Source organism: Elephas maximus, chromosome 8 (assembly GCF_024166365.1).
Source record: "Elephas maximus indicus isolate mEleMax1 chromosome 8, mEleMax1 primary haplotype, whole genome shotgun sequence".
NCBI lineage: Eukaryota > Metazoa > Chordata > Mammalia > Proboscidea > Elephantidae > Elephas > Elephas maximus.
The window spans coordinates 90,737,034-90,752,653 of record NC_064826.1 but is presented as its reverse complement, the minus strand read 5'-3'; the positions used below and the strand labels follow the sequence as shown (position 1 = coordinate 90,752,653).

At 43.9% G+C, this 15,620-nt stretch overlaps 1 protein-coding gene across 1 annotated transcript in view; it reads right to left on the bottom strand.

The window, feature by feature from the left end:
* CHN2 (chimerin 2) overlaps positions 1 to 15,620 on the bottom strand; it is a 359,388-nt gene that overhangs the window by 133,365 nt on the left and 210,403 nt on the right. Inside the window, exons 4-6 of the mRNA XM_049894797.1 lie at positions 14,315 to 14,346; positions 9,850 to 9,963; positions 7,672 to 7,957 (exon numbers count right to left, since the gene is read on the bottom strand). Coding sequence (XP_049750754.1) covers positions 7,672 to 7,957; positions 9,850 to 9,963; positions 14,315 to 14,346 — 432 coding nt within the window. The remainder of the gene's footprint in view (positions 1 to 7,671; positions 7,958 to 9,849; positions 9,964 to 14,314; positions 14,347 to 15,620) is intronic.

Genomic DNA, 15,620 nt, shown 5'->3' with positions numbered 1-15,620 from the left:
CACAGTCATTACTGCACCTGTCACTTTTCCTAGCTCCGTTATGTTCATCTTCATTTATCCTTGACTCCCAAGAAAAGTCTGGTTATGTCAGTTACATATTATTTCCCAGGGACCTCCTGTGGAGAAAATCTACAGGTTTTCCAGACCTGGTAAAGTGAGCGTATCTTTTTCAGCTCCTGGGCGCTTTTCACGTTAACAATTCTGGCTCTTTCTTCAGCATATGAATGCAACGTCTCAGCTCAGTGGCAGGCAGTGGGCAATGCTGTTCTGAATCACCTGCCCTCGGTGAACCACAGAGCCTCCCCACCCTCCAGGGCCCAGACTCACCCCAACCCCTCAAAATGGCACACTTGCAGGGGTCCATTCAGGAAAAGGCTGATCTCATCATCTTGCATCAATCCCAATCATTACCTCTGAACGTGGCAATTTACACAGGCAATTAGAACAATGCTAATGGGTCAAGTGCTCATTGACAGGTTGGAGGTTCAAGCCCACCCAGAGGCTGCTTGGAAGAAGAGCCTGGTGATCTACTTCTGAAAAATCAGCCACTGAAAACCCTATGGAGCACAGTTCTACATTGAAACACATGAGTGGGAGTCGATGGCCACTGGAAACACACACACACACACACACACACACACGCATGGCACCATTGCGATGCCCCAGGCTGTTTCATCACAACTTGCCTTGGTTAGTTTCTGTTTGCCGCATGCCCCGTGCTCCCAAATTCATTCTCCATCCTGCTTTGTGCAGGTGGTGGGGAGGGTGATGCCTGTGGGCTATGTCCTCCGTGCTCCTTTGCTCTCTGCATTCCAGTGGGGTTTGGCTGATGGGAGGCACAGACAGGAGATCCAAGGGCAGGAGGAGAGAGAAGTGAGGGAATTTCTTCCCCTGCCCCTTCTGTCTTGGGTGGTGTAGCAGTTCAGTGGCTCAGCACTGGTTCACTGCGTGTGATCTCTCCTATGCAGTACCCACTCCTGTGTGAGACCGCCTCTTGTGGGATCCCCCTCCTATGTGAATGCCCCTCTTCTAGAAGCCCCCTTCCTGTGGGAGCCCCCTCCTGTAAAAGACCCCCTCCTGTGAGAGCCTCCTTCTGTGGGAGTCTCCTCCTGTGGGAGCCCTCCTCCTGTATGAGCCCTCCTTATGTGGGAGCCCCCTCCTGTGTGTGCCTTCTCCCATGGGAGCCCCCTCCCCAGCTCCCATCAGGCTCCTGTAAACTCTAGTGTCCTCTCCTGGTCCTTTCAGCACTTGGGTGCTAACAGCTTCCTGCCATTGTCAGCCCCTGGGAAAGATCCCTTACTAAATTAAATTCTCTTCAAAATCTCAACTGAAAAAGTCTTCCTTTTCCTGCTGGGGGCCCCTGGCTGCTAGGACACCTTCTATGCTAACTGCCATCTGAATTCGGTTTTGACTTTTCAATTATTCACACTGGAGTCATGTAGGCATAACTGTATGCCTCAAAGATCTTAAAGATAGCCTCTAATTACCGGTTTACTTTAAAGCGGCTTTTTCTATATGAAAGGAGACTGGCTGGTGCAAAGTGGTTAAGTGCTCCGCAGCTAACCGAAAGGTCGATGGTTCCAACCTACCAACCGCTCTGTGGGAGAAAGCTGTGGTAGTCTGCTTTTGTAAGGACTACTATGGGGCAGCTCTACTCTGTCCTATAGTGTCGCCATGAGTCGGAATTGATGCGATGGCAATGGATTTCTTGGGGGGGGGAGAGGGGCCTGTGTTCTATATGAGCCTCCATAATGTTCTAGACATGTCTGAAATTCTAGTAAGCCTGGTGCCTCAGTTCCCTCTTCCGCAAAACCAAGGGGCACAAAGATGGTCTCCAGATTCGGAGGTTCCCCCCTCCTCCAGCAGGAGCAGCACAGGGAGAACAGGATGGGAGACAGGAACACACCTTTTAGGCGTGTATGAGAACACTGTTCTTTAGAGAGAACTTCAAGCAATTCATTCAACGAGTGTGTTACTGAGCTCCTGATGTGCTGGGCTTTGGAGTTAAAAAACAAGCTGAGCCGAGATTTCTGTCTCAAACTGATCAAGGCCACAGGGAAGGAAGACAGAAGCAACTAACCGGCAGGGTCTCAAACTTGAACTTGCATCAGAATCGTCTGGAGGGTTGGCTAAAGCACAGGTTGCCAGATGTCCCCCCCGCTCCCCCCTCCAGTTTCTGATTCAGCAGGTTTGGGGTGGGGCCCGAGGGTCTGCATATCTAACAAGTTTTTGATCCTTGAGGACCACACTTGGAGAACCATTGCTGTAAATCACTACCTAGGACACAGCATGCTAGCCTATCCTTATCCTAAAGATCCTGTGCAAACCTCTGGCAGTTGTGAGACGGCAGCAATTCCTCTCAGGTGGGTGAGGAAGGGCGAGTTCCAGCAGGCTTTGTCGAAGAGAAAGCTCTCCACCGGACTTTAAAGGGGAGCAGCAGCGCTGATCACAATGGGTGGGGGCAGGGCACTTCCCGCAGCAGCCACGGAGGAGGAGGGGGGAGAGGGCGCGAAAACAAAGTTTTAAAAAAGGGACCACAGGCCTGAAAGGGAGGCCAGCGGAGGGGTTACACTGGAGAAGGTGCAGACCCCGGCTGTAACCTCTCGAGTCCCGCTGTAACCTCTCGAGTCCCGCGTCCCTTCGCAGCCTTGTGACCCACCTTCTCCCCACAGACAGCTGCTGCCCTTGGCTTTTTGGGAGACAGTCCAACAGACGACACCTGTCCTCACCTATGTCCTACACTGTGCTATGATTACCCTCTTCTGGTCCCAACTTTTCAGGGATAGGTAGTGGTTCACTGGTGGAATTCTTGCCTTCCATGTGGAAGACCCAGGTTCAATTCCTGGCCAGTGAACCTCGTGGGCAGCCACCACCCATCTGTCAGTGGGGGCTAAAGGTGCTGCTATGACGGTGAGCAGGTTTCCACGGAGCTTCCAGACTAGGAGAGACTAGGAAGAAAGCCCTGGCAATCTACTTTCAAAAATCAGCCAATGAAAAACCTATGGATCACGACCATCCAGTCCACACTGATCGTGGGACGGCACAGGGCCAGGCAGTGTTTGGTTCCACCGTGCGTGGGGTCACCATGAGTCAGGGCCAACTCAATCGCAGCTAACAACAACCTCAACCTTTAGTTAAAGGCTGCTGAACACAGACTCTGTTAAGGATTAAAAAACCAAAAACCCACTGCTGTTGAGTGGATTCCGACTCATGCTTGGTTCCGTGGTATAATGGTGAGCACTCTGGACTCTGAATCCAGCCATCTGAGTCCAAGTCTCAGTGGGACCTTTCCCTTTCGTCCAAATCTGTTAAGGATACTATGGAGAAATGAAGGAGAAAGGATGTTATCAGCACAGGGAAGTGGCCAGGTTCCTGCCCAGACTGACTCAAGGAGGGGCGTGAGCCTCTGCTGTCCCCAGGAGTCACCAGAGATGCTGCGATACGAGGAATGACACCAGAGGTCAGGGGATTGGGGACTTTTATGTTTCACTTACTCCCAGGATGGTGCTCAGCTACCTAAAGGTTGGCTGTTTGAACCCACCCAGGGGCACCATGGGGGGAAGGCCTGGCAATCTGCTCCCATAAAGATTACAGCAAAGAAAACCCTATGGAGCAGTTCTATTCTGTAACACATAGGGTTACCATGAGTTGAAATCGACTCAATGGCAACAAGTTTGTTTTTTTTGTTTTTCCAAGACACAATAAATCAATGTGATGCTGGTCAAAGATCTGCCTAAATAGCGGAAATATTAAAACCAGGTGAAGTAGACCATCATACACATGAGTGTTTGGAACTGGTGTTGTGTGTGATACATTAAGTACAGAAGATGTTTTACTCAGAGGTTTGCTTGAAAATATGGACGTTGAAGACCTAAAGCATTCTTTTTTCTTATTTAATTTTTTTTGAATAGGATAATACACTGCTCACAGTTCAAAAATCAAAGAGTATAAAATACTAACAGGGAACAGCTTCTGCACACGTACCCCTTAGGCACCCACCTCCCCTCCCCCAGGCTGACATTAGTTCTTGTATCTTTCTAGGTGTATTTAATGATTTTGGAAGAAAAAACATAGATAAAATACTTTTTCTTCTATTTTACATAAATGACACCGTACTATACATATTATATTGCAAGTTCCGTTTTTCATTTAATAACTCCAGAGGTCTTTCCATATCAGCCCGTATGGAATGTTATCATTCTTTTCTGTGGCTGCATAATACTCCTTAGCTCGGATGTACCATAATTTATTTAAGCAGTTCCCTTCTTGGTAGGCATTTGGGTTGCTTTCTAACTTTTGCTACTATAAAAAATAGCGAAATGAATAAACTGGTAAGATATAATATATTCTCAAAATGTGCTTTTCGTATATCAAGAGTATAGGTGATTTTCCCTTAGTAAAACGTAAACGCAACTTAATATGGCAAACCAGACGTATTTAATAAAAATGCGCTGTTGAGAATATTGTCGCTACCTATCTTTGATTAAGTAGTGTATACTTTATAAGAAAGTTTATTCTAACTAGCGGCAGCAGCGTATTTTCAAAAACACATCATGCAAATGTTGAGTGATTTTTAGCATCAGTTGACTTAGGATGGTCAAAACCAATGGTGTTTATTTAAAGCAATAAGGCTATTTGTGAAGGGCAGAGCTAGCTCCTGCTGCTTAGTAGATTTAAAAACTTCTGAACTTGAACTTGGACATCAGATGTCCTGGTTTGATTCCTAACTCTGCCCTTGTGACCCGCGCAATAAAATAGGCAGGATGATTCCTGCCCTATGGACTTCACAAAGTTGTCATGATGATAAAATTGGAAATCGTTTCACACATGTGAAATCCCTTTATGAGCTATAAATGTCTGTGCCAAAGTTAAACACTGTTGTTATCTTACTTTGCTTATAGTGCCGTTTTTGAAGGTCAGTAGATGATCCGTCATGGAATAAATTCTGAAATATGTTTCATAAAAAAATTACACTGGGCATGACCATTTTAATCAAACACACCAAATGGTGGCCCTTGTATATTAGAATGCTTCTTAAATCAATTAAATGAATAATCAGAAAGGAAATAGATGGCTATTGGCTAAACTACCACAATTGCTTTTTATTTTTATTGTCACCTTTTCCATCTCCCCGCCTCATCTACAGTTATTAAAATCAAGTTCACTGCTAACAATCTTGACAGGAGATAAATCTGGAAACCACTCCAATCTGATGGAGTAGGTAATATCTTTTTGCCAATTAACACTGTTAATATTCTTGGATGCAATGGTAACACAGTCTCTCTAGACTCATCTGGAAATGATCAATAAACCAAATGGATGAACCAAGTTTAAGTACTCTGGAAAATAAAATGCTGATTGGCCTGGATTTGAGAAATACTAGGAAACCTACCCATCTCACTCATTAAAACCTTCAAGATGCACTATTAACGAACGAAGCAGACAGGCACTCCCAGCAATTCTCAGTCATTCCGTTCAAGTTTGTCACCTCTTTTCTAGTCCCTGCCTCCATGGCAACAGTCTACTGACCTGCCCTGAAGGGAAATAGAATCTCTGCCAAGACTCAGACTTTTAATAATTCTACTTGTCAATACAGGTCAGAAGGAAATGAATGGATAGGTACCAAGTTACTTAACAAACCTAGTAACAAAATGAGCTGCCTCCAGCAAGTGAACAGGCCCAGTGCTCAGTGTCCCCCAGGAAAGCTAAACATTCTATCATTAGTGTCCACGAAAGCCACCAATACCTGCCCATCAAAACCGTCACGGAGCTCGGACCTCATCCTTCAGTATTTTATGGATTTACCTTTTCCCAAAAAGGGAAAAACGTTCTGGGTGGCTCATTTGAAGTGATTGTTAATCCAATTATTCATTTCCTCTAAAATTTAACTGTTATAAATAAATAAAAACAACCTAGAGGAAAGAATGCATTCTGTTTCACAAGGTTCCAGAAATATCTGTTTCTATTGTCTAAGCTCCCTGCTGGGAAGACAAGGATCGAGAAATATCAATTCCAATACCCAGGATCTAAACTCTCAACCCATACACAGACGGGACACTCTTTCTATTCACCTCTTTTCCTTAAAATATTCTATTGTGTAGCCTGCAGTTTGGAACAGATTGCCTTTTTGGTGGCACTGCTCTCTGATTCGAAAATATAAACACTGTTTCAGAGATTTATTTTACAATTCATCTTCTGATTTGTCATGGCTGGCAAGGTCAGCTTCCAGATTTTCTCTTCTAAATTACTTTTGAACAAGTTTTGCAAACAGACGAAGGGATGGCTTTCGTCTTGAACCTGAACAACCTCTGAAAGTTGGGACGCAAGTCCTCTCTCTGCTGTTTAAAGGTAAACAGTCAGAATCCCCACCATTTCCCAAATCAATTATTTGAAAAAAAGTAAACAGGTGCTTCAGAAACACTGGAGTTATAAAAAGAAAATGGCAAATTATTTTTTAATAGGCCAACTGCTCAGCTGATGTGATTCCAGGGAAGGTCCCTTCTAGGCTTTAAAGCTCAATTAGCAAATCAATTAAGATCATCTCCCTCTCTTGCCAACAGGACCACATTGCTGCCCTCTGCCCTCCTCCCCATGTCAGTGCTTTCCAGAGTATCCCCACCACCGATGACAAATAAGTCCATCAACCTGAAGCTCCTTCGCTTTTCCACTAAAGGTGGACGGCGGATGCGTGCATGTGCGGCAGGGTGGGGAGGAGGCATTCCAGCTTAATTAAGGATTAGCAACCACTCAGAAGGAGCAGAGCTGGCCCTTCAGTCTGCTTATTTGTATCTGTCTCCTGTCCTAGCTTGCTTGAGAAGCTGGGCTCAGCATGGGCTCAGTGGGGCCTGAACGGTGAGGTTGGCTGTCAGTTTCTTTCAGTGGGAAACAGATAGGGCCAGGCAAAGCAAATGGTCCCTAAAGGGGCACCACCAAAAAAAATCTGCTAGCAAATTGTGGTTGTGCCTTCCCAGTAAATAGTCAGCATCTTCCTGGAGAAGAAAATCAGACCTCCATCACCACACCTTGCAGTGGCCCATCCATCTCCCACATTTACCCAGTTATGGATTCTCTAATCCTCGGCCGGGCATAATCACTCTTCATCTGGGGCCCAAGGACAGTCTGTCTTTCTAGGCTTCCCGGATAGCTCCCTACTCTGCATTAAGCCGGTATCACCACTAATGTTCCCATATCTGTCGGTAGAATCTGTTATCTGGGTAAGACCACCTTCAGAAGACAGCTGATCTATGGAATCATGGACAGTCTCCTAGTCCTAAAGGAAGTCAATATAAATCCCATCTATTTGGCTAGTTGGGTGGAACTGTACGTGGAGCCAGTAATTGTTCAAATAGTAATTAATGTCCAGTGACTTTTTCCAAATACTAATGGCATAATCAATAATAATAATTACTTGTTGAAGTCTTGGCCCTGTTACTATCTGACTGTATGACTCTGGACAAATCACTGGACATTTCTGGGCCTCGGTTTCTTCATCTGTAAAATGATGGGGTTGAACTGGAAGATTTCTAAGGTCTGTTTCAGCACTAAAATTCTAGGGTTCTTTGGGTGGGATGTGTCTTCTCCAAGATTTCAGCAAATCACACACATAATTAATCACACAGTTACGAACCACAGATCAAAAATAAGACGGCTTCGTGCACACGAGTGGCTTACCTTTTCCACCGCTGTGTGTTCGTCATTTGCGACACTTGTTTTCCTTGATTCGTTTTTAGACCGGCTCAGCCTTCTGGATACTTTTTCTCTGAGTAAAGTGGCATATCCGATGTGCTCATAAATGGGGTTCGTTGTCATTTTTGAAATGTATTCAGAAGCCTTTGTTTCTATGTACAGTGTTATCAACCCATCTGTTACCAGGTCATGAATGGATTCAAACCTCTTCTCTCCCACAAAGTGTTTCCCATCATAGAAGAGCCTGTAGTTTAACGTCTGGTTCCCGAACCTGCTCCAGAGAGAAGGAAAGATTGCAACAGTGCTAGAAATAGTAATTTTTAAAATAACAATAAAAGGTAGCATGTCCTGGAGGCCAGGCACGGGGCCAAGCACTTTACATGTTGTTTTTATGTTTCTTTTTCATTTATTTGTCCTAGAGACCTTTGAGAGGGGCACGATTAGTATCCCTGTTTTACAGCTGGGGAACTGAGGTTTGAAGAGATGGGGGTACTACCTGCTTCAGGTTATACTCCTGGAAAGAGGCAGAGGAGGGATTTGACCCCAGGCAGTCCTATGGTTATTTGATCCCAGCAATCCCTAAGACTATTGGGTCATTATCATTCTCACTTGTAAAATGTGAATAGCCAGAAGGGTAGAGTATGATTTACAAATACCTTGCATATAAACCGGAGCCCTGGTTGCAGTGGTTAAGAGCTTGGCTTCCAATCAAAAGGTCAGCAGTTCAAATCTACCAACTCTTCCTTGGAAACCCTGTGGGGCAGTTCTACACTGTCCTATAGGGTCCCTGTGAGTCGGAATTGGCTTGATGGCAAAGGGTTTGTTTTTGGTTTTGCTTAAACCCTGGTGGCGTAGTGGTTAAGTGCTACCGCTGCTAACCATAAAGGTTGGCAGTTCAAATCCACCTGGCGCTTCTTGGAAACTCTATGGGGCAGCTCTACCCTGTCCTATAGGGTTGCTATGAGTCGGAATCGACTCGATGGCAACAGGTTTGGCTTAATTTCCTTATGAGAACTAGCCATCCCCATCTGCCCTCTGCCCTGTACCTGGCAAGTACCTCAGCACCACTGCCTCTGATGTCCCCTTAGTATTACCTCTTTGACCCCTGTCAGCAGAACACTCCACGCCTCCCACCCAGCTGGCGCAGCTGCAGGGGGCAAAGCGGGAAAACCTGTACTAAACTTCCTGCTTGAGCTGCCATTTTGAGTCCCAGCAACCTAACCTCTATGGTCTCTCCATTTAGGCGCTTGTTCTCCCCTCTCCACTGTGGTCCTACACATTTCATAGCCCTGTTTGGCTCCCTGCTGGGACGACCAGTGCCTGCTGCTTGGGCACTGGGAGACAGGAAAATACTTTGCATACCCAGAGCACTTGATATAGCTTCTGAAATACTGTTTCATAATTATATCATGTAAGATGTGTTCTATACACGCCCAGCTGCAACCTGGAAAGTATCTTTCCACTGTCCCAATATCGAGATATAGTGCATTGAACACCCCTTTGTGGGCTGGCCTGGGAAGTTTCCATTTATATCATTCCTTCTATGGAGAACTGCCTTCCCAATTCCAAAGGAATTTTTGGATTCCCAAGTGAACTTTTGGAAGAGGATTTGACTCTGAAATTGGATACCTTCTCCAAACCTTACTGGATTGCCACGAGGGCCAAACAAAATCACATAATTGATCAAGGTTGGGAAAGTGTGGTAAATGCTTTTGGGTATTGTGATTTTCTGCTAAAAGGCTTGGGAGAACCCTGCTCTGATGGCCCACTGGCATGGAGCATTGTAACTGTCATTCCGAGCTCTTTGGGTCAAAGTGATCCCTGAGAGGACCCTATACACAAACTGGTCGTCTTGCCAGGCACACGCAACGTGAGGTGAAGAACTTTGACAAGGCTGCCAGAAATTAACTGAGCCAGAGATGTTTCTCCCTCAATTAGCTCCATGTTTCAGGCAGAGGCAGTTAATGGGAACGCTGACTTTCCAGCTAATTCTCCAGTTACTCGGTGTCCATAAAAGGAGCCTCCGGCTCCACACAGACATCTGTTGGTGAGGATATGTATACAGCCCCTGATACGCGGCTGGTGCTTAGAAACAAAATGAAAATAAAAAATAAGCAAAGTCACTAGGAAAGCAATTAAGACAACGAATGAAAGCCAGCTCACCTTAGAGCTAAGGTGTAGCATCCCGGCTGCCGCTGGCTTTCTCTAAGAATGTAGGCACCCTCCACACCTCCTAGAAGCTCGTCAGCCTTCTCCCGAGAGATGATTCCATGGAACCTGTGGGGAGATAAGACCATGGTTGTCTGAACAAACCACATACAAAGTGTGAAGATAAAAGAAGACCACTCTTCTGAGAATAGGAAAGGCTATTCATTCAGAGCTTGCTATAGCAAGGGAGTCAGCCACCATACTTGCGTTTGGCAGAGACTCAAGGGGAGGTGGGGCAGTGGGAAAGCTTTACTGTGGGAAAAGGGACAGCTTCAGCTGTGCCCCGATTGGAGGCTGTTGGCAGGAGAAACCTGGAGGTGGGTAAACCAGAAGAGTGGCATCCTAAGTGGTTAGTTAGGGGAGAATATTTGTTTTTTTCCTGTTGGTCCTAATTGGAAGTAGGGACAAAAATTAGAGATGCTGGCCATCATTGAGTCCTGGCCGTTTAGGGCTGATTACTATAGAGGCTATGGTTTGGCTTCCTGGGCTGGTTACTGCAGAGGCTGTGGGCCAGAGTACTATTGTCACATATGGACTGGACACACTCCATTTGTGTATTGAGTCTCTCAAAAGTATGGGCTACAAAAAACTAGGCAAAAAGGGTGGTGGGGCCACTCAGCATCTACAGCCCCCAATTGGATGAAGAGAGTGACAACTACTATATGTCTTGAATAGGGACACGGAACCATCTCTCAGCATACTCCTCAGCAGGTAAGTGTTCACATAGGTAAACTGAAAGGAAGAACACCAGTCCACTTAGCTTTCCGCTGTTGTGTTTGCTCTCATGCTGAAAATTAAAGTCAACACAAAAAGCCAGGTAATGGCTCCTTTTTTAACAAAAGAGCAATTACCAATTTAGCTCCCAGCTCAAACACTGAGAACTAGGTATTATCCTGATTGCAAATGAACATATATTCATTATCAACCTGCTTCCTTCAGGTGCAGGGTGTTTTTATTTTTAGAGGCTCATTCTTCAGAAAGAATAATTATAATCAACATTCTTCCATTTCTTTAAATTTTGAGAGCAATAGCTTAGGGGTATGTCTGAAAAAATGTACCTATTTTTTTTTTCAACATGGTCTATTTTCTTTTTCTCCAATAAAGGTAATACATGCTCATGTAGAAAACACAGTATGTCCTGAGGGATTGCGGGCTTGGCCCACAGCCATTTTGCCTGGACGGTGGGTGACTGAGGCCTGGAATGTGGTGGACAGGGACTTTAGGGAGGAAGAGGGTGAAGTGAGAGTTTGGGTCAGGGGACCAGCTCACTTTCCCTGTTGCCTTCAAGCAAAGACAACTGCTCAGCCCCATTCCTGTAGATGTGGTTGGTCAATCAACGCTTCAAAGGGAGGTGGAGGATCTGGGTTGGAGGCTAAGGCCAATTCTGAAGGTCCTGGAAGAGGGAGCTATAGCCCCTTTCTAAGATTACCCTTATAATCTTGGAGAATTTACGGGAATAAATTATTTAAAAAATTTCCAGACAGAAAATAACTTCTTTACCTTCTCTGAAGGAGGAGGAAAGAAAGGAGGTCAGCTAGACAAAGAGCTCCCCCCACCCTCCATGCCCCCTACCCAGGAATGCAGAGATGAGGTTACAGGAGAAATGTAGCAGGATATTTTGAAAAAAATATAATCACAATATTTATTTTCTAATTCCCTTCTAGCCTTAAAAACAGATCTTGAACGCTGAAGTTTTTATCTTAGAGGAGGAAGAACAGAAAAGGCTGTGGCTCTGAATTTCAAAATTGGCTCTTAAAAGTCTAAGGGAGTGATAGCTTGGGAGAAAAGGGTTCCTCTGGCTTCCCAAATCTTGCTTTTAAATGCTGAGAGCTAAAGCCTGGAGGTCTTGGAGCAGGGCTTTCTGGAGTGAGGATGAATGTACCATGAAATAAGAGCAAATTTTCTGCCCAAAAGGAGCCAGGGTCTCCAGTTGGTGAGGGGGTAGATTTGGCAGGGTTTTGGCCAGAGCCCAGACACAGTGGGCCTACATGGACCCCACACAGCATCAGGTGTGGTGCTGAGACCTGTGGATCACCTTATGGGGGCTCTGGAGCAGAAGCATTTGGGACTTTGTTTCAGAGCGTGGCCAATGGACCCTGTGAATTATGTAGGGGAGCCTCCTGTGTGCTTGAGGTTGGGGCAGGAGAGGGCTGACAGAAGGCCTGGGCAGACAGGGTCCTGAGTGAGTGTGTGTGTGGTGGGAGGGACGTGGAGGGGAGTAGGGAGTGCAGAAGGCATCAGGAAGCTCCCACTTGAGAGTCAGAAAGGATGAAAGCTGGTGCCAGGAGTAGCTTGAAGCTGGGATGCTCAGGATACAACCTGACTATGGGTCTGGCCAGGCCAGGCCAGGGCAGGGGGAGACCACAGCAGGGTTAAAGCTGACGGGGTACACTTCACAGAGGTCAGGGAGACAGACTCTGAGAAGGCACAGGGACCTAAGGCCCCTGCCCCAGCTCACTCCGGGGGAAGAAGGGTGGGAGAAGGGAAGGAGGATCCCGAACAAGCAGTTAACCTAAAACTGGCTGTTTTAAATCCCTCAAATTGGCAATTTTAAGAGACAGACAGCAGCAGAAACAGAGGGTCAAGAATTAAGTTAAATTTAATTGTACAAAAGAAGAAAATTACAGTTTTATGCACCTGAAGACCTAGTTGGTGGGACATTGTCCCCTTAATGGATGGTTGTTTTAAAAAGTCTAGCTGTCTAAGTTGTATATATCTTACGATCGAAACTTTGTAAAAAGAAAGCACTCACAGACAAAATGTTGGAGGGAAACTGATGAAGCCAAAAAGCTAGGGATGATTCTCTTTCCTAGTGTGACTACAGGGCCTTTCCCCCTCAATTTTCCTGTATTTTCTAATTTTCCCAAATTAGCGTGCATTTATTTATTAAAATTAATACACAAACAAAATGGAAAAATTCAAAAATTGAAAGAAACAAAAGAAATGGTTAAAAATAAACAGTACAAAAACAATTCCCTCTTCTTAAAAGTACCCGTTGTCAACATTTTCTTGTGATTTCTTCTAGGAAATATACATATGCATTTCCTGAATATAGCATGCATTACTTTTTGAATAGAACCAACCAACCAACCAACAAAAAAACACTCATTAAAAAAAAAAAAAAAGAAAGAAAAGAAATCTGGAGGTTTTCAGCTAATTTCCCCCTGATGTAAATTGTTCCTTTTTTTGTGCACAAGAAAACATTTCCTTGGTCTACTCTGACTCCATATTTTACATGGTTTGGGGGCTGAGGGTGCAAACTAGAAGATCTATTCAATAAAACTTTAATACAAAAAAGAAAATGCACAATAAAGAAAATTCCTTTTGGAATTCATGTGCAAAAAAAATGGTCCACTTGAAAGTACATGGTGGGTTTTCATTTTCCCTGTTTTATTGTGCTTTCTGTAAGCAAAATCCAAATCAGTATATTAAGGGGAAAAAGTTATGCTATAGTGACTAGACATCAGGGACACGGGGATGGAAAAAGAGAGGCGGGCCAGCATTGTAATGCCAGCATTCTAAAGCCTCCAGCTGAACTCCCAAGGCCCAGCAAGGAAGGCCCAGAAAGGGAGCCCTGGCAGTTAGGAAGGAGCTGCTGGGCTGGGACAAATAAGATGGCCATTAATCACAAAGGTGAGACTCTGATGGCTAAGGGAATAAGAGGAAGAAGGTTTTGGATTGGCCGGGAGAGCCTGGGAGGTAGACTTGAAAGAGACTTTGCTTCATAACGTCTCCAGGTTGGACAAGGAAAGGAAAACCATTGTGCATTTAACTCTCCCTCTTTTTTTTTTTTTTTCTGGAAGGTTCTGTCTGCCTTCTGTGAACCATTCTCCACGCCACAGTCTCAAATTATGAATTATTTTTATGGTCAGGCACATTTGCTTTGCAGTAGGTTTCTGAGGAGGTAAAACAAAACTAGAGGAAATAATTACAGTATTAGGGTAATTTGGCTAATACAATCAAGTCAAGGGCAATCATCATCTCAGTTTTCTGGAACTGCACAGAAAGGGGATGTCTTTTCCAAGTACTGTGTTTACTGAAGTAGAGTCAGTAATTTGACACCCCGACTGTTTATACTGTATTAAGATAGAAAGTAAAGTAAAACACCAACAGAGCCTCAACTACAGAAAATGCTGCCTTGTGTTTCAAATACTTTCCAAGTGCTCAGTAGCTGCTTTTGTTGAGAGAACTGTGGTATGAGACGCTTTCCCTCCCATGTTAGTGGAAACAAAGCACCTGAGTATTATAAAGAAAATTCAATACAAAGGAGTCTGATTGCATTTATTCTTACTGTTAAACACTTGCATAATGGACATTTGATGAAGACCATATATTAGAGAATTTTTAATATTTAATTTTAAATGACATATGAAGCTACTACTTATTAAATTATTAAAACAAAGAATAGCATAATACATACTCTCTTCCATAATATTTTGGTCTGTTTTCCACCTATATTAAAAAGAAGAAAAATATTAATACAGCATTTGAATTCAAATCAGCTAGATAAAACATTATTCAAATAAATAGAGCTAGAGTCTTGGTCGTAATTTTATTACAGCCTTTATTCCCCAAATCAGAGATCCATGAAGCTACAGTTAGCCAACACATTCTACTATCTTGGGTATGATTGATCTAGAAATCTCCCTGTTTCTCTAATCATTACGCTCATTCCCCATGCAACCTCAACTGTGGAATAAAAACAATTTTCAAAAAAGGGCAAGTGATACGTATTTTAATATTAAGAAATTTATAAGGATTCATTCTGAAGAACAAGACAAACATTTCTAGCATGAATAAAATACAAGTATTTATCAATCTTCATCTAATTGTTTCATTATGCATTTATAATAAAAATATAGATTAAAAAATACAAATTTAATTTGGTCTCTCAAGAAAATCAATATTCTACTATTCTTATTTTTGCAACAAGTGGTTAATTGGCTGAAATTCACTTGACACCAGAGGTACAAGATAGAGAGGACAAGGTTTATGATGTGACTCAAAATCACCAACATTCCATAAAAGGTTGCCTCAGTCCTGGGGTTATCATGTTGGATTTTTATCATACGTATGATAATCTACTTTCGTAAAAAGTTTGTTGTCTTATGTTCATGGTGTTTTGAGAAATTAACAGGAATTCTCGAGTTGAGCTTTTGTTCTAATACTACTGCAGGAACATTCAGAATACAGTACAGCCACATTAGATTATGAATTTTTGTTGATAGTTACAACTGAGATGGGAAGTTTATGTTTATTTACTAGTGTAGAATATTTGCCTGGTAGCTGTGTCATTTACACTCATTTTTGTCTATAAATAGGCAGTTTTTTTTTTTTTTTAATAGAAAACGACTTCTCAGCCAGCTCACACAGGCACAATGGTGGGATTCCAAGCTACATGCAGTCGACTGAGATCTACCCACACCCTCCGAAGGATGCAGGGCACCTGAATGGCGGTAGATCATGATAGACCAAGGGAAGAGGTACAGAAAGGGGAAGCCAGGGCTCTGGGGACCACACTCACAATCCTGCCTAGAACCAATCCAACTGGCACAAAACTAATCATCTTGGAAACCCTGGTAGTGTAGTGGTTAAGAGCTATGGTTCGGCAGTTGGAATCCACCACGTCCTCCTTGGAAACCCTCTGGGGCAGTTCTGCTAATCATCTACACACTTCTAAGTATGTCTTCACTGTTCTGTGCATTTTACACTTGAAGAGCACTAAC